General features: G+C 40.0%; 1 protein-coding gene across 1 annotated transcript in view; it reads right to left on the reverse strand.

Annotated features, from left to right (window-relative positions):
- Nucleotides 1–1,124: 1,124 nt before the first annotated feature.
- tbc1d9 (TBC1 domain family, member 9 (with GRAM domain)) overlaps nt 1,125–19,219 on the reverse strand; it is a 22,499-nt gene continuing 4,404 nt past the window's right edge. Inside the window, exons 2-21 of the mRNA XM_017408754.3 lie at nt 17,089–17,199; nt 14,811–14,929; nt 13,779–14,007; nt 12,737–12,998; nt 12,034–12,241; nt 11,579–11,785; nt 11,337–11,501; nt 10,929–11,079; nt 9,534–9,748; nt 9,310–9,427; nt 8,947–9,232; nt 7,857–7,986; nt 6,771–6,869; nt 6,523–6,591; nt 5,786–6,026; nt 5,599–5,664; nt 5,082–5,168; nt 4,183–4,251; nt 2,954–3,057; nt 1,125–2,866 (exon numbers count right to left, since the gene is read on the reverse strand). Coding sequence (XP_017264243.1) covers nt 2,087–2,866; nt 2,954–3,057; nt 4,183–4,251; nt 5,082–5,168; nt 5,599–5,664; nt 5,786–6,026; nt 6,523–6,591; nt 6,771–6,869; nt 7,857–7,986; nt 8,947–9,232; nt 9,310–9,427; nt 9,534–9,748; nt 10,929–11,079; nt 11,337–11,501; nt 11,579–11,785; nt 12,034–12,241; nt 12,737–12,998; nt 13,779–14,007; nt 14,811–14,929; nt 17,089–17,199 — 3,716 coding nt within the window. The 3' untranslated portion in view covers nt 1,125–2,086. The remainder of the gene's footprint in view (nt 2,867–2,953; nt 3,058–4,182; nt 4,252–5,081; nt 5,169–5,598; nt 5,665–5,785; nt 6,027–6,522; nt 6,592–6,770; nt 6,870–7,856; nt 7,987–8,946; nt 9,233–9,309; nt 9,428–9,533; nt 9,749–10,928; nt 11,080–11,336; nt 11,502–11,578; nt 11,786–12,033; nt 12,242–12,736; nt 12,999–13,778; nt 14,008–14,810; nt 14,930–17,088; nt 17,200–19,219) is intronic.

The following is a 19,219-nucleotide window of genomic DNA, read 5'->3' on the forward strand; positions in this document are numbered from 1 at the left end:
AGATATGTTGCTGCCATCAAATTCAAAATTACCTAATTTTTTCCCTATAAAATTGTATAATTTCTCAGTTTAAACATTTGATATGCTTACTATATTCCATTGTGAATAAAATATTGATTTATGAGCTTTGCAAATCACTGTGTTCTGTTTTCACCTTCATTCTACACAACGTCCCATTTAGGACTTGGGGTTGTAATTATTAACTCGTGGAGCTAAACGCTGGAACATTTCTGACAAACAACACTGACACCACTAGAATCTTGTTTTCTCCAGATGAACCCGAACTAATATTTCAGCTGTTCTAGTCTGACAAACATAATTTCTGAGAAATTGATCATTTATAGCTGAGTCACGTGTGGAGGCAGCTCGTTTTAATTGTGAGTGACCTCTCTGAGCTGTGATTGGCTGACCATGACCACAACCCCAGCAATTTTCTGCTTTTCAGAGAAAGACAGTTTGTGGAAACAAGTCAAGTTAGAAAAAATAAATAAAAAGGCTTCAAACTATATATTGTTCACTCCACAAACCCTAAACAATGTTGTGTCTGCTGGTGCTACAATAAGCTATTTAAGCAACGCAAATCACTAAAAAAAATTTTAAATTTGTATTATTGCAAGTTGTTTTTTTCTACAGGATGTTGACAGTGAGACAAAACATGTCTTTACTCAACATTTTAAAAACAACTTTCATGTTTTAAGTAAAAACTGATCATTGAAACACATGTATAGACACATCTTTAATGACTTTGTGGCTTTTGTGTATTTTTTATAATTTAAACACCAAATTGTCATTCACACAAATGTCCTTCAGTTCTTAAAATCTATTTTACCCTCATTGTGTAAACTCTTGACTTCTTCTTTCAAACAGGACAGTTTCTGCTGCAATAAGCTACTCGCAATATTTTGTCACACCTGATTCGAGTGAGTGAGTGATTAACAGGTTCCTGCAGAACTTGAAGAGCAGAGGAACAACTAAACCATGAGGGATGGTGTTCCTAGTCGACTGGAGTGGTCTAATGGAAACCCTTCTTTCAAGGCAAAGATGTGAGCTAAATTCTCCACTAGATGGCAGCGTCACACTGATGGAGGCCATGAAGGAAAAGGAAGGAGGCAACAGCGAGCAGCAAGGAGTCAATGGCACTAATTTTAATTAGACGAGTGATACACAATGCACCAGGATCCAGAGCAGTAACACCCGGACAGTTAAATTCAACATATTTACATTAAAAATAAACAACTTAAAAAAAAGCCATGTAAAAATATACAAAGCAGAAATATTTAAAAAATAGTTTAGAGTGCAAACAATAACAGATAAAAGGCAAGAGAAATATATTAGTGGATCATCTTCTAAGGTGCTGAATCTTGAATATGTTAGTGTAAAAAAAAAAAAAATTTAAAGAAAAAAAAATTGCATTTCTGAAAATCTGCCCGACAAAGTGTCAGTAAGTATTAGATTTCCCTACTGTTGTTGGATAGGTTGTTCTTTTATTCTAACCTGAGAAAATAAGCTTGAGCACTTCCAGAGACCATTACAGGTAATTTTAAACCCAGTTGGTCAATAAATAATTTGTCAAACACACTGCATTAAAGTGAGCACAGTACATGAGCATTAAACTTACTTAATGACTTCTCATAGCTTTGTGTAGTTTCCTATAACTGTCTTTAAAGAAAAATCAAACAAAAAAAAGGTTAATTAGCAGCAAATGGAGTTGCAAGTTAAGGAAGCAAGAGTTTGTTCAGATATGGTGACAGGTGATAAAATGCACTGTAGACTATAATATCCCAGTCTTTACCTGAAGTGTATCTGTGGACGTTCACATCTACATCACCTTGGAGTACGAGAGTTTACAATATTACCACCTATGCATTAATAATTTATATGGTACAGCTACTACATGTGAGTTCACTGATTTCAGTCATATGTCATGTTACCTGTTTACTGGACAGAATCTAGAGACTCTTAGAATAAAAGTCTTGAAATCTCTGATAAAATACATTAGAAGCAGGTTTGGTCACATTCTTTAAAATATCATACACTTTTACATTTTCCTCCATACTTCAGGGAAACGACTTCCTTCACAGAAATCTCAGCCAGAGATTGAGATCTCATAGTCACTTGTAGACAGCAGAGGGCGCCCAACTTTCCTCACATTCTTTGCATTTGTTATGATTGCCGCCGCCTCCACTGGCTTCTCAAAATAACGCACCAGGGCATGCTCTGTGAGGACGGAGGCCAGGAACTGCTCAAACGTAATGGCCCAGTCTTTGTCGATGCTCGTGCTGTGAGGCAGCCGCCGGTCGTGCAGCGCGTCGCCGTGAGCACGGCCGCTCCTCTCGCCGTCGGAGCCGTTGTCGCTGCGCACCAGCACCGTGTCGTCCGAGATGTCCTCACACTGCAGCTTTTCGTCCAGCTCGTGGGAGCCGGCGCTCAGCACCGAGTACGAAGACACCGACGTGTCGTCCTTGGCTTCATCGTCCGAGATGAGCATGGCAGACGACGTGCCAGCGTCTTTAGGAGACGAGTCCTCCAGCTTGATGTCTTGCATGGAGGGCAGCTCCTCACTCTCCTCCCCCTTGTTGTCCTCCTCGCAGGACTTACCCTCCAGACCTGTGGGGACGAACACATCTCCCAGATCCTGAGCCTCCTGGGTGGCTTTCAGATCTGAGAAGTCTCTCCCGCACAAGTTCAGCTCCGATTTATCCTCCGGGTTCAGATCTCGTCTTCCACAGGAGGAAAAGAGCTTTCCCACTTCTCCCATTTCCAGCAGCAGACTGGTGACTGTTGCAGTTGCATGATAGAGTTCTTGTTCTGCGATGTCCTCACTGAACATGCTGTAGAGGGTCTTACAAAGCTCGATAAACTGGCTCTGAGGAGGAGAAATAGAAACGACAGTCACAGACACATCCAGTCTTAATGATTCGTACAGAAATCCAAGTCGCAGATGAAGTCTTACCTGGTTCAGCTTCGGGAGGTCTTTTGTGTTTTCTTGTTTCGGCTTCGTTTCCTGGTTCCACATTTTCAGGTACTGACGGTAATCAGGAGTATTCAGTCTCTTCACTGTGAAACAGACAAGATTTGAGTTTTTTTACTCACAGACTCAAATGCGTATGCGCAGTTTTTCCACATCGAAAAGAATATTTTCTAACATGGTAATCAGAGGAAACAACCTCTGCATCTCCTGAACCTAAAAGAAACCTTCAAATCATGGAAGAACTGGATAAAGCTTCATCTCTTTATCAAAAACCAGGAAAAAGTCATTCAAGCTGTTGTCTCCGCTCGATGAAACTGTAATGCTCTTTATGTCCGTACACATCAGCCGTCTCTTAATAATTTACAAAGAGCTCAGAAGGCAGCAGCTTATCTTTTAACTGGTACACAAAGAGTAAACACACGACTCATGTGTTGTTGTGCTTTTAATACTCAGTTTTATTATTTATGTTTACTCTATTTCATAGTACTTTACATTTGATTTTAACATTTTATTGTAGTATCTTGTTGTTTGGGTAACTACAGCTGTTTTTAAAGTAATTAAATTCACACAAACATTGATTTTGGCCAATCACAGGTCTTTCCTGTCAATGTGATCCTATCAGCACTTCTGCAAAGGAATATATGCAAATCTTTTAGAGGTTTTGTTAAATGCATGTTTATGTTGTCTTACGGAGATTATATTATATGTGCAGTGTCATAATAAATACTAAAAACATTACCTAATTATCTTGGTTAGTAATCTAAAAACAGAAAAAGCCTCAAAATTAAAAAGAGATCACTGGTTACTTGAACTCAAGCTCCTTTTTCCATTTTTTAGCTAAAGAAGTTCTGAGTAATTTTAGTGAGAATGCGTCTCTATACCTGTAAAACGTTTCAGAGTACACATACTTTTACAGGAATCTGTACTGTTACACTATCATTCTTCTGTTCAATAAAAACCTCTGAAGTCTGTTTCATGTGCATCTTCAGGTGAGAGCAGGAGGTAAGTATGTGATGTGAGATAAAACAGGTTTTGAACCAAAATACAAAATCTCAACTGAACAATAAAGCTTATTCAAGACAAAAAAAATAGTAGTTTTATACTTTCGAGGTCCTCCTCTAAGATAAAAAAAAACTACTTTTATAGTATCTTGTTTGGTCTGATCTCTACATTCAGATCATTCTGAGTGTTTGGTTATTTGTGTTGCTTACCTTTTTCAGTCTTGAACGTAACTCTGACGAAGCCATCGTCCTTCTCACCTCTGCACTTTGAGTCACGGCCTGAGAAGACAAGAAGAAGCACGTATTCAGTCAGATCATCCTGTTCTAGTACCGACACTGCAGACTCAGCACCAAACACTTTGTAGCTTTGCTAGAACAATAAAGAACAGAAATACTGCACGTACAAACACACACACAAACACAGATAAGGTTAAGGTGTTGCATTATCACTACAGTGATAAGACCCAGCCTCAGTTTCAACCCTACATAACTAAATCAATAACACTATTTAAATCCTATCCTTAAAAACAAAAATGTTTTAAAACGGCTAAATCTCAAAGCTGCCAAAACCTAGGTTTTAACAAAAATTTTTTTAAAAGCAAGGTAACACACACTTGCAATATTTACTGTTTGACTTTATCAGCAAACGTCTGATTGCTATCATGGTGTCGGTGTGAGTAAAATCAGATATTGTGGTCGTGAAACCGCTGACACCATGTGCAAACTGAGTGTGAACGTGTGAACAAGTTTAATCAGGAGAGAAAGGGGAAAGATATTTACTACGGTTAATCAAATGCAATATCAAAGATGTAGTGGTCTCTTTGCAATACACCTATAAATGCATCATTCACTTACAAATGACAAGATTTTATTTTACTCCTCCTGAAACCAAGATAATTTCAGTAAAATCCATAAAAGTAGCAACACGGAGCTGAAAACATGTTGACACTCAAAAAGAGGGAAAACATAACTAATATATTTAGAGACAAAAAAAAAAAGAATGAGAATCTACAATATGAAACTTCTTGTTGCAGCTTCACAATGCTTTTTTGGAAAGGGTATTATGAAAACAGCACATATTGGATCAGATGATAAAGAAGTCACCTTACCGAGGGACGTTTCTGGAGTGATGTCTTCAAAGAAGTACTGAGTGGCTTCAAATGCAGAGTCGGGCTCCTCCAGCTCATGAGTGAACTCTGACAAAAACAATTTACAGCCAACATTTATCTCAGCATGGGAACACCACATGTCTGACATTTTATTTAGCCAACATTTTAAAGTTCAGATAAATTCCAGTTTAACAATAGAACAAAGCTTTGAGGAAATGTTTTTGTATTGTTTATGAAAATCTTGTAAAAACTGCCTTCATATGACTGCATGTCATTTGACTGTAACAAGTGTTAAACTGACATTTAAATTGGGAGACCTTAATTAAAGCTGCAGTTTATGCTTTTAAAGGTTTTAGTGTACATCATAAACAGAGTCTTCAAAGTGATTTACTCCATTTAATAAAAAGAGTGAAACTTTTCATTTTTGTTTGACATTGCTCCAATCCAGTGAAACGTTTTCTGCAACTTTAAGGAAAATCGTTTCCAAAATCACTGATCAGATTCAATCTTCACTCACCAGATAAAACATGCATCTTGTAGAGGAGCTTCAGCTTCTCTGGGAGGTCTCCGTGACACAGAACACCTACAAAACACACAAAGGTTTCAAGGATAAGACAGATGAATTACTTTATAATATTACTTAGCAATGACAAACATTAATTTATGAATAAATTCCGACACAAACACTAGCGATCTGTGCGTACCCAGGCCATTGATGAACTCGCGGAAGTTGATCAGGCCGTCTCCGTTCTCGTCGAGGAGACGGAAGAAGCGCAAGGCCAGGGGGTCCGAGTGGGCTCCGTTGGCCCAGGGGAACAGCAGGTTGAACAGACCCTTAAACTGCTCCACGTCGATGCGGTACTGCTCCAGGTACGGCAGGCTGGGGTCGTGACGCTCCGTGGGGTTGCTGCTGCCTCCCCAGTAACAGCTAGTCAGGTGCTCCGCCTGAAGGAAGGACCAGAGGGGTTCAAACTCCGAAAACTGATGGTTTATAACGATTTTAGGTGTCACAAAAACAGCAGTATAAATCAGTGGTCTCCAATCCTGGTCCTGGAGGGCCACCATCCTGCATGTTTTACTTGTTCCTCTGCTCCAACACACCTGATTTGAATCAATGGGTGATTAACAGGCTTCTGCAGAACATGAAGAGGTGATTTAACCACTGAATCAGGTGTGTTGGAGCAGAGAAACAAGGAAAACATAGGATGGTGGCCCTCGAGGACCAGGATTGGAGACTCCTGGATAGATGAACCTGGTTTGACTGGAAAAAACCAAAACATTGATGCAGCTTTGTGTTTGTTAAATGATGAGCAGCCTTTGATAAGTGCTGTCGATAAGAAGGCAAATTATTATGTTTTTAAAAGCCATTAACATAAAACTACTGCAACTTATTAAAGCATGCATCATGCATCTCTTACTCTATGATTAATGTGAACCTCACCTTGAAGAGCACATAGAGCTCCTCCAGCTCATCAATACTGAAAGCAGTCTCTGTCACAATAGTTCGGACCTGAAACAACAATCAGAATAAAGTAAACAGTGAATGCAGATCTGATTCAGTCATCGCTAAAAAGTATTTTATTCCACGTTTAATTCAGCTAATTTGACCTGCAGAAGAAAGCAGCTTTTGAAGCTGCTAAGCTGCTCAGTTGGCGTTCTGCTGTTCGGGACCGTTTGAGTAGTTCTTACCACATTGCGCTTTGTTGTGTCTTCAATGGTTTGGATGACCCTCAGTCTCTGTTTGAAACGCATCTGTTCAATCACATCTGCACGAATCGAACCAAATTTCTGACAGAAGGCAAACGACAAAAAGATTGGAGGTCAAACCAGACACAGCAGAGCTCTGTTATCAGAGTGGAAACAAAAGATGACAAGAGAAAGCTGAAAAACGAGCAGATTGAGGTCTGGAAATGATTACCATGAAGATGACGGACAGAAGGAAGATATACAGCAGTTATTACTAGTAACCAGTTATTTTAAAGTTTTATTAAATATTAGTTGGGAAAGATGACCTGCATTTACACTAATCAGCCATAACATTAAGACCACCCACAGGTAATGTAACGCTGCTCGTCTTGTTACAGTGCAACAAAAACAAGTTCTGCTGAAAAATACGAATCCTAGCATTCAGACAGATGTGACCTCTGACCCTCTCCAATCACACCCTCCATATGGCAGCATAGCCACCTCAGCAGGACAACATAGATCCTACAAAAACTACTTGGGTAAGAAGTCTGAGCCGTTTATCTTGGCCTAAAAATGACCAGACACCAAACAGACGGGATATGACAGAATCCGTGAGAAGCAAGCCCACCCCACAGTTCACAGGGTCAAAAGGATCTATAGCTGACATCCATGTACCAAACACTCCAATACAAATGCTCTTCATCAGAGTTGTTTACTGATATGCAGAGGAAGGATGCACGTACTCTAAAACAAGTAGGCATAAATTTATGGCTGATTCAATGACTAATAAATGTACCAATGCTGCTAAAAATGTTTGAATAAACATAAAAAATGATAAAAAGTTTAGCAGGTTTGTTAGCCAGACAGAAGGATGAGTTTATTGCTCTAAAATAATGGCTGTTTAACATTTATAATAAACCCAAATGTGTTTAGGGTGCAAGTGATGAACCTTAGATGCAGTTTAATGGGACACTGTGGTCATTTCTTTGTGTAGTTGGACACAAACCGATGTCCAGCCGCTCTTTAGGTGAACCAAATTAAATGAAAAGAGTTTAAGAAACCTGCACCATATTTCTCCCAATTCTTTACCTCATACGAGCTGCGGACCAGTTTGAAAATATCAACCTCTGGGTGCGGTTCTCCATTATCAGTCAGTAACGAGTGAAGGTGAGGGATAGGAGGGAGGGTGCTGTCCTTATTGGTCACACTGTCCAGGTACCTGTGATAAACAACAACAAAGGACGTATAAATAACGAAGTATGTGAGTGACAGGAGAAAACAGAAGAAAAGACTTGCTTTATTTTATGAAGCAACCATCTTAGATTTTCTATGTTTGCTTAGAACGTTGCTAGTGCAAGTTCTCCGAAATGAATACTGTGTGAAAACAGGAAACGCAACATGGAGATAGCTAGTAGATGCCATGTTTGTGCAGTTGTGATTCTTCACAAATGCAATTGCCACTGTTGTAATGTGGCTATAGATAGAAAAAAATAAATAATAAAAAAAAAAATGTCTCCAGATGTATCGTCTGCCTGAAGGTAACTGATTAAATCCAGAGAACAAGACGTGTGGGGAAACATTTCTGTGCGCTATAATCTCCAAATAATGCCTTCAGAAATGGTTAGAAGAAAATATAAACCTTTCCACCCATCACATTCATGAACATTTTTACTTTATTATTTTTTGTGCTTTAGTTGAGCAGCTAATTCCAGGTAAAACACCAGCTGTAAAATATCCTTGTGACCTCAGTGTTTACACCAAACAGTCTGATTCTTCATGAAAAGTGCAACCTTTGAGCCACACAGAAAGTCTTTGTAGGCAGAAAGGTTGCAAATTTTACACAGACTCCTCTACAGTCCCACAGCTGGCATTTTGTTTCTGCTTCGGCCTTAACATCAAACAAGTAAACATTTTCTATAGTCTCTCTGTTTATTGGTTACATCCTGAAAATAATCCTCATGTTTCACAGTATGCCCCCTTGTGGTATTTTCCAGTCCAAAGACAAGTAGGAACATTTATGTTTATAAAAACTGTTGCCAACCTAAACAAGATGTTAAAAAAAAGCAAGTGCATCTCTTACCTGAGACTAATTAAAAACAATCAGCAACAACAAAAAGTCACATGCTGTAACCCGTGGGTGAGTAACAAACAAACAGAACTGCGGGCTGCATCTTCTTACCGGCCCAGGACAGTCATGGCCTCTCCGTCGTCCTTACAGCCCAGCAGCTGGTGGATGTTGGCGTGGAGCACAGACAGCGCCAACTGAAAGATGACCTTGATGCCATCATAGAAGAAACAGTCCACCACCACCACCGCGCTCTCGAATGGCATGACGGACAGGAAGAGGGTGAGGAACCAGGAGAGGGAAATGGTGGAGATGACCCCGAGGTCCTGCATGCAGTCGTACAGCTGGGGAACGTAGTCGTGGGCGAGCTCCTCGAACACACCCTGATCAACGAGGGCTCCTAAAGAAGAGGGACGTCAGGATTATGTTTAACAGATAAAAAAAATAACCAAGACAAAGACTCGTGCACATACTGACCTACAACCCTTGTATTGTAGTAGTCAGGCAGCATCCTCTCGCAGAGAGCCACGAGCAGCCAAAAGGCCTCTTCTTCTTTAGCGTAAAGCAGCAACACAGACGTCACAATGTTCATGGCCTGCAAAATAACCGCAGAGAGAAGAAAACCCAAAAAACAGTCAAGTACTGTCACAGACTGATGAGTTTCTGCCCGTTCAAACGGAGATAAAAATAAGTGTGCTCACCTGACAGTATCCGATGTTGGGATTTCTGAACGCGTAGGCGGTGAGGACCCTGCGCAGGGCAGCGATGCCCATCTCGTTCTGAAAGGCCGGGTGCTCGGGCAGAGAGCGGTGCAGGTCCCTCTCGATCTCTTCAGTGGCCAAATTATACTTTCCCATCGACTTCTCCACCAGGTCTTCGTAGTACCCAGGATGAGTGGTCATCTCGTTTATCGCCCCTAAACGAAATAAATAAACCCACGGGTTTTCAAAACTGAAGCATAATTACATACAGGTTATGAAAGTAAAAGATAAGACAAATGATAGTCAGAATAATACTTGATATGATCCATTCTTATACTAAAGAGCCTCTCAGTAAAGGCTTTAAATAACCTGCATGGTGAAACCCAGATCAGATCTGTTACATTAGTCATGCAGAAAGGTGACAGAGCACAATTATTCATGGAATTTAATTAATATTTTAAAGCAATCTGTTCCAGTTCAGAAGCTCCCAAAATTGGGTTGTTACTTTCTAAGATGATGTCTATTAAGACTAAGCGTGATAAATGTTTTTCTTGGTGGAAATCTAGTGTGAAGAGGATCTGAATGCAGCTGTGAAAACAAGATTAGTGGGGGGTCACAGCTGGATCACCGCTGTTTATACTTTAACTTGTGCACAACACGTGGCTGGGCTTGTAACCAGAAACCTTTGGCTCAAACCTGCAGCAGGTTGAGACGGAATGAAAGTCTCAAATGTTGCAGTCAGGATGCAATATTTGTTTGGGAGGGTGACGTTTAAAATGTTTTCCTAAAGCATTCATGAGCCAGTGGGAAGACTATACATAAAACAACAACAACCAACAACCCCCCCCGAAATATCTGTAGTTTATTAGTATTTTAGTTTTAAGGTTGTTGCACAGATAAGTTTGGGGAGAAGTGTCAGTAGTTTCAGTGATGTAAACCAATGACCTTTGCTTGTTTGAACATATTTTGAGAATTACAACACACTTTGTGTTCAAATATATGACAAGGCTATTAAACTGTTAGTTGCTATTAAAAATGCCATCCAGTTAGACTTTAACATTTTTAAGTTTTTGACAATTTCAGCTGGAAGAAGGCAGGCAAATTGGTGCATCACATGTACTGTATGAAGTCATATAGATTTTAATAGAAAACAACTAACGCATACATGCAGCCTGGAACTCCAAATAGTCCCAATAAACAATAGCAATATCTTTACCAAGTGTCTGCAGCAGCTTTGGAGAAACCTCCAAGCCTGCTACCTAACATAAGTTTTTCAACAGGATGCCGGTGGTTTACACATCTGCATGAAATGTGTATCGCAGATCCTGAGAAAGCGCGCAGTATGTAGGTCTCTGAGATAAAACGTATGACTGCATCGTTTGTACGTTTGCTCACCAGAGAAGAGCAGCCACAGCTCTCCTCTCATGCTCTCAGGAATGCCCTTGAGAACGAGCTCCTTGGTCTTCTCCGTCCGGTACATACACACGCCCTCCCCGAACTCCGTGAAGTGGTTCTTCCACGCCTGCTCCTTCAGGAACTCCTTCGCCTGGGAGTAGGAGGAACGGAAAGTTAAATAATTGCACGCAACATGCAGTGAGCCTTCATGCAGTACAACTTCTAATGGTGTAAAAAAAAAAGGCAATTATGCAAATGCCAAGCAGAAAAATTGAATAATTTAGAATCCAAGATTACACACGTCTACTAATGGACACATTTTGGATTAAAATAAGAAGAAAAACAACCATGTTTCAAAGCACATTTGTTGAGACATCATTATTTTGCACAAAGTGTAATTTAAGTCACCAGTTTGGGGTTAAACTCTTCAGGTGAGCGGCGGCGGTACATGGTCATGAGAGCTTCTGTAGCTGTGGGAACGCTGTTGTCATTCAGGTTGAATGTGCGCTCAACATCTGAACCCAAGCTCTGCGGCAGGCTGCTGGAGAGCAGGGATCCTTGCTGGGAGTACACCTGGAGACATTACAGTTTCAGCTCCTGTCAATTAGCTACACGGCGAAAAACATTACATTTTATTTCTTTATTCCTACCTCATCGTCTGAGCTGTTGAGGCTGCTAGTGAGTTCCCTTTCCAGGTAGATCTTGGAGGTGGTTTGCTGCAGGAAGTCGGAGATCCTCTGCACCAGGAAGTCTCTGTCTTTCAGGTTGGCGAACAGAAAGGTCATACGATTCTTGGTGCTGATAGAGAGCGGGCTGGGCAGCACGTTGGAGCTGTCGGCCTTCTCTACAATGGTCACCTAAAAGAGACCGGGAAGCATTTACTCTCAAGCATGTGCGCCTGAAATTACAGTAATACTGTGGAACAAGATGAATAAATTTTAATTTCTGCTGACAGCATAGTTAAGAGCTTTCTGAAAAGTAAATGGGTGACTGATTCTGGATGTCAGCTGCATTATTACACATTCAATCTTTCTTAAGCAGCTGAATTCAGACTACTTTCTCCCTACAAACTAATTAAACCCATTCTTGTTTGCCTGTAGCTCACCTCTCTCAGGGGGATGATGAGGCTGCACAGCGTCTCCTCCTTGCTGGTGAAGCAGATGTAGTTGGTGGAAACAAACATCTGTCCCAGGATGTGCATCTTGTTAAAGGGAGTCCACAGGGTGCAGTCTGTGTGCCCGTCCAGTTTTTCATCTTTGGGCAGGCGGAACAGAGCCCGGTAGCGCTCGCTCTTGGCTCTTGCGTCCAAATCTCTGAAAGATGCAAAAAACTCACGAGTTAGACACGAGACTTTTGCATAAACTGTAGATATGAAACAGAGCAGTTAGATTACCAGCAATTCTACAGGCTGAATAAATCTACAAACTGATGTCTTTATGGAAATGTTATGCATGAAGCAGCGCCGTTTAATGACTGATGTGAATCATACTTAGGTCAAACAGAAACTTTTGCCTCATCTATCCTCTGTATGCAAACAAAACTAGAATCCTGAGAGCATTAAAAGAGCTCACAGAACACCCTTGCTCTCATGACAGAGTTATTGAGTTCTTACAATGAAACAGTAAAACCTAAAACTTGCAACTATTTTGGACTTTGACCCTGGGAAAAAAACAAACAAACAAACAAACTACTTTGGATTACTTTATCTCATTATGTGAATAACTCAACAGCCCTCTAATGTTTAATCCCCCCCACAAGCTGTAAACAATCATAAACAGGGTTTATCATTAATGAGTGCTGGCTCGTACCTCTTTAGCGCCGACACCTTCTTTGGAGATTTCTTCTTGAGCTTGGGCAGCGAGCGGTCCTGTTCGAAGCCTTTGTTGTCGAGCAGCTGGCGCATGGCGATGTTGGCCAGCTGCTCTGCCAGCTTGAAGGTCTCGATGATGTTGAGGAAAACGGAGAAGACGTGCTCGTTGGAGCGGGTGCTCACCTTGATCATGTCGGGCAGGAGGAGGGTTGCGCTCTTCTCCAGCTGGGTGATATCTGCCCAGCGCACCACCAGTTTGGCTGACAATGTGAGAAAAGACGTATTATTCCATTAGGCAAAACAAAATAATGCCCTCAACTAGTTTTTCTGCTTTATATATGAATTACTAACCCTTTCCCGTTTTATCTCATTGGTAAGGAAACAAATTATTTGAAGCAATGTCAACATGCCTAACTATGCACACACCTATACACAAAAAGTCAGTGGGAAAACTCCAAACTAAGAAAAAATTATGCACTATTTTGGTAAAAATTTAACATTTTATGCAATAATAACAAAGCCTAAACAAACTGTAGGGCAGGGATAGATACTTAAGAGTGTCTATGATGATAATTTGATGAGCCAGACAAAAAAAACCCAACATTTTTTTCCAGGTACATTTCACATAAAAGTGCTAGAAGCACAGCATTTTTATATAATTTGTCACTATATCTGTATGTAGTATCTGACCTTGAAAGTAAAACTTAATCAAAATGTCTAATAATTTTCACTATTTATTACAAACCTAACCCATGTGTTCTTTATAACAACCCAAAATATGCTTTAAAATAAATGAGTTTGCTCCTGATGAAGCAGTTTCTCCATTAGAGCTCTGTTTAACATTAAAGACCGCACATTTTCCTCAATTTGTGTCGACTTTTTGCAGTTTCTATTTAGTGCCAAACATTAACTAAAAAGGTGAAGATGAAACCACAACCCATTTTTTTTATCTGCTGTTTCAGGAGTTGTTCAATACCTAAAAAACAAAACAATAAGTTAAAGTGTGTGTGTCAGTAGATTAAAAAGAGTCCATATTTAACCTTCTTTTCCCAGTAAATAGGAGTAGAAGCAGAGGTGGTTGATGCTGAGGTAAAGCCATCCCTGCCGAGGAACCTTCCCCTTCCAGTAGCTGCAGGAGTAATAGTTGACCAGCTTCTCCTCTTCTGGCATCCCAAACAGCTTCCGAAACTTTGCACTCGCCTCCTTGAACTTGTCTGTGTCATCGTCCTCCTTCACGTCGTGATTTTTGTTGAACTCTGCGATGATCCCCTGCAACATAACAAGAAGTGACAGCTTGAATTAATAAACTGGTACCTGAAAGTTAAGAGAAAATTGTTATGTTCGTGGCATTTCTGTTACACAAAGACTTGGGCACCTTTGAGGACTTAACAAAATCTGCATCACCAGCAAAAGCTACTTAGGAAGATTTTATAGTTTAAGGTCCTTATTGAGCTGCTTTTATAAATCTGGATATGAAACTTGGGCATGTGAAGGTCATTTCTGGGTAACTGAAAGGAAAAGTAAAGAACCAAGCTATGGGAAGTGATGGTTCCTGCCTACTAGACAACTAACTTTGACCCAGCAAACAAACACTGGACCCATCATCTCTCATAAATGCTGGTAAAAAACATAAAACCAAAGCAATTAAACATCAATTAAATGCTTTCTCAAAATTTGACAGCCTACATGAAGACATATTTTTTGTTTTAATATTTCTCAACATTTTGGTTTTTTAAACACTAGCTGAACCTTTTTTAAACGTCTATTCTGAAAACTGTATTAAAATCGACCTTGTTATAATTTTGTCGTAATTTTAATGTCTGATCATACGTCAGGTTGAGGGATTTCTTAGAGAAAAGCAACATCTAACATATGCTTTAAACGTTTTACTTCCCTCAATCAAACTTCTTACTTCTGCCTTAATTATATTTTTTAAAATCACCATATTTAAATATTATTTGGGTCCAACATGCATGGCTTGTTGCTGCCTGTTTTGTTCCCAAAGAAAATCTATGAAATTTTAACCCCAAACTTTGTATTGTGGCTTTGATTGTACAGGCGGGAGATCGTACCTGCACCTTCCCTTTGACGAAGGTGGTGATATCATTCTCGTTCTCAAAGATGGACAGAGTCTGCAGCAGGTTGTGTTCCAGCCACTCCCAGTGCTCCGTGATCTCTTTACGGGACGTTCCTGCAGAGGGAGGAGGAGGAGGAAGGAGGAGGAAGGAGGAGTGCATAAAGACTGTTTGAGAAATACTGAATTGGTTCTGTGTCACATGTAAATTTGAGAAATAATCAAATATTTACATTGGGCGTCTAACATATGGAAAGCAGAGCAGAGTGGGAACTACAGGTGTGTGTGTGTGTGTGTGTGTGTGTGTGTGTGTGTTAATGCTGCCAGTAAATTCAATCTTTAGTTATTCAAGTGTTCACCAAAGAAAACAAAACATCACGAACATCTCAGGCTCTGAGAAACTGCAGCAGACATTTTAATGCAGGAGAGAAGAGAGTTTCTCTCACAGACCTGAAGTCAACAATAAATGCAACAATCTGAAAACAAATCCTTCATTTTACCTTTTTACATTTACACTAACAGGCCAGTTTGACCACGGCTGAGCAGAGAAATCAAAACAGATCCCTCTGACCAGGTAAAGGCTGAGCGTTGTACCTGAACGCTGAATCTGACACACTGACCACATCAGACTTCTCTGTCTGAAACACAGGAGAGCCAATCTTGTTCCAGGACCCAGTCTGTTCTTCTGTTCGACTCCATAACAAATACTTTATCCATGTATGAATCCTGGATAGAATGTTTCTGGTTGCCAGAATCTTAATACTTTTCATCCCTCATCTTATTTAAAACAGCAGCTGTTTACAACAGATTCATTGTAAAATAAAAAAGTCCTCCTTATAAAGTATTATTTTAATTTATTTATACATGCTTCTATAAAAGTTGCAGAAAACAACTTCAGATACAAATAAATTATTCAAGTAATGATAACACACAAAATGCATGCCAAAAAAACATCAGGATGCTTTTAAAACCTTTTTTTGAATTCTGCAACATGTCGCCTCTCTTAGTTCCAGTTGTGAATGAAAACTAAAGAATGTCTGTGAAGTCATTTTTCCATCAAGAGCTTTAGAGTAAAGAATAAATAGTTCGAAAATTTGTCATTTAAACCATGTTGATCATTAATTATTGTCAACATTCATAAACATTGTCACCCCCGCCCCCCCATGAATGAAATCCACTGCTTCTAACTTGGTATTCATTCCCTGCCTGTGTGGAGCCACATCAGGTCAGTCAGCGGCCCTTCAGTTTGGTGCAGGAAGCCTCTGCGTTAGGACTGCTAAACAAATGTGGATAAATGCATCACAGACGAGGTCTGAATGCGCCCTCAGTTTGTCCTGAGTGCATTCATGAATGTATTTAGTCCTGTCCACTTGTAATCAGATCAGCCAGGAGTAGTCTCTCTTTAAGCCCTCCTCCTCCTCCTAAAAGTCCCAAGTCTGGTATGACTAGTCACTCTTTGAGTTTGCTGCTCATTTTCTAAATGAGGGGCACTAAACAAAAAAAATGATGCAGTTTGTGGGAGACTACATTTTCAAAAAGTGCTGCTGGAAACAAATGAGCAGCATCTTTCATGGGAGAAAATAGCTTTCATCTGTTCTTTAAACTCTGCAGACCTTTTGAATGTAAAAAAAAGCTATATAAACACACTGACAAAGAAAACCACCCACACCACAATATAAACGGTTCAAATAATATTCAAAAGGCATCAGATGTATGGGAGGATAATAAAAACCAACGCTGACACTTCTAAACACCTTCAGCTCAGTCAAAAAACACCAACTTGTTCCTTCACTTGAAGGTTATCGTCTTCATCTTCAGCTCCAACCTCTCATACATCAGCTGGTACTCTTCATGTGAATCCCAGATTAAATTATTTCCGCCTTATTTCCCGATTCCAACACAAATCCAGGTGACAGAGCAGAAAAATCATCAGACAGAAGCGCTGACAGGAGAGCTAATTTGCATAAATTACCATCTCAAGCTGTCCCCAAAGCACTTTTACACCTAAAACTGAAAGACGCAAATGGCAAAATGAAATAAAAAAAAAAGGTAAATATACTAATGTGAGGCCCATCTCAATTCATGAAATTATAATGAAACTATCGTGTAATTAGATGGAAAATATTGATTCCTGCAGTCCTGCTCAGAAACCACAGGGGCATCAGATAATGCAGCTAACATGGGGAAAGGCAGGATGTTGTTGTTGAAACTGGTCAAACACAAGATTTTCCCCCTTAGCTTCTGGACCAGTGGGAGGGGGTTACACGTGCACATACCGTGAGCGATGATCCAGTACACCAAAGAGTCGGGTGTCTGGTAGAGGATCCTGTAAGGAGCCATCCGAGCGCTCGAGTCCAGGACGACGTCCAAGGTCCCAACCAGCAGGCCTGCAGGAGACCAAAATGCTTCATTAACACAAAAAAATCTGAGAAACTTGACCCCTTGTTGAACAAACCATAGAGAAGGAAAAAATAAATTAAAAATAAAAATCTCCTGAATACAGACGCACAACTAAAGTCAATAAACTTGCTCTAAACACATATTCTGGGCTGTGCATATAAAAGAAAAAAAATAATTAGATGCAAAATAAAACAGAGTACATTAACATATCAAAAACATATTCTCTTAGTATCAGTGTGCGCTCCAAAAATATTGCAAAGGACTAAACTGTCAACTATTAAACTCCCAGGTGCTGCGCATTTAGACTCTGCCTGCTTATAAAACATTCAGCCAATCAGACGGCATCTCGCAGCCTGATAGGACCACACCTGGTTTAATAGTGGCAGAGATCCTTAAACATCCTGAGAGTTCTGTGAGCAACGTGATGACACAACAGAACTTATGTTAAGGTTGAACTTATGTTTCTGCAGTTTTTATGCTTTTCCTAATAATGTGCAGTTCTGACAAAACCAATTGGAACTCCATATTATGTGAACAGGTTTACTGCTGACTGTGTTAAACTGGTTATTTCCCACCTGAGGGCTTCTGGATGGATCGGGCTGGTTGCACTAACCACATTCTTCAAAGTGACTCATCAGTAAAGTATAAAGGTGCAATTAATGATCTTATTAGTGGTTAAACGAATCAGTTACACATTTATGAATTAGTAGTATTAATATGAATTAATTTGATTTATCACGCTGGAAAATGTAACTTGCAGCTTAGAATTTTGAGCTCTGAAGTGAATTCATCCTGCTCGGTGAATCAGAAGTAACTTCTCTTGGGCTTTTTAACTTTCCTCACATAGATCACAAGTAGGTCAAATTTGAAAGGAAGACTACAGGACAAAGTAATTAGCAAGTAATCTTAGCCTCTGGTTATTTGCTTTTAATCACTTAGATATGGAATTGCTTTTAAAGAGAACGACTAAACTTTGCTCGTCTGAAAACATAAGAAAAAAGGCACCTTCAAGACTTGATGGGTCATTGTAGGATCGTTTTATTACTTATCAGCATATATATTTGCCTTTATTTGGACCATTACTTTGTTAATGAGTTCACTGTGAATATTTAATCAGTGAAACATTTTTTTTTGAACAAGTCAACAGATTTTGTTTGCTGTAAATATTCACCCTTTTTCACAGTAGGTTTTTTTTTGTTGTTGTTGAACTGCCACAAGAGACAGGTTATTTTTGTTTTGCAACTCTTTGTGGCAAACAGTATGAGTCACGCATAAAAATAATGAGGAGGAGGGGAGACGAAACAAGAGAGGAAAACTGAAGAGTTTTCTCGTTTTCGGATAGAAAACAGCCAGCGGAAAGGAAGCTCCGATTTCCACAACCAACACTTTCCTCCTTCCCTTCATTTTAATCAATTTCCTCTCATTTCTTTCTTCCACTCAGTCTGCAAATCAAACATTTGTTAAGTATTAACCCCGCCTTTTAAGGCTTAAAACAGAAATCTAAATGAAATCATCTTTGGGTTTTAAACAAAACTACTCAGACATTTAACACTTTGGGACAAAACTGTTCACAGTCAGAATAAACAACTTCCTCTTTGACAAAAGAAGAAAAGAAAAACCCAGTCATATCTGCATGCATGCCAAACCTCAAAAGACTTGAAGGTGTTACCCAGTTTGCGAGAAATTATGCATGCAACACCGACGTGTGAGAATCAGCTGATTTCTTGAGGAGTCTTGTGGCAAAAAAAATAATGAAAACCTGTTAATTTACACTTCCGTTTCCACTGCTCTGGATGTGAACGTTTCAGCCCGTGTGTGAGCTGAGGTTTGACCCGGGACACTCAGGTGGGCCTACCTTTTCCCTGCCTTCACCCCTCAGACAGAAACAAACGCTGTTTACGTGTCTGCACGGCCACGGGCGGTTTTTGGTTGAGAGTTTTGGTTTGGAGCAGAACTTGGGCTGCTGTCTAAACGCAGCACATAGAGAGAGAGGGTGGAGGGGGGGGG

This window comes from Kryptolebias marmoratus, linkage group LG3, assembly GCF_001649575.2.
Source record: "Kryptolebias marmoratus isolate JLee-2015 linkage group LG3, ASM164957v2, whole genome shotgun sequence".
Classification (NCBI taxonomy): Eukaryota; Metazoa; Chordata; class Actinopteri; order Cyprinodontiformes; family Rivulidae; genus Kryptolebias; species Kryptolebias marmoratus.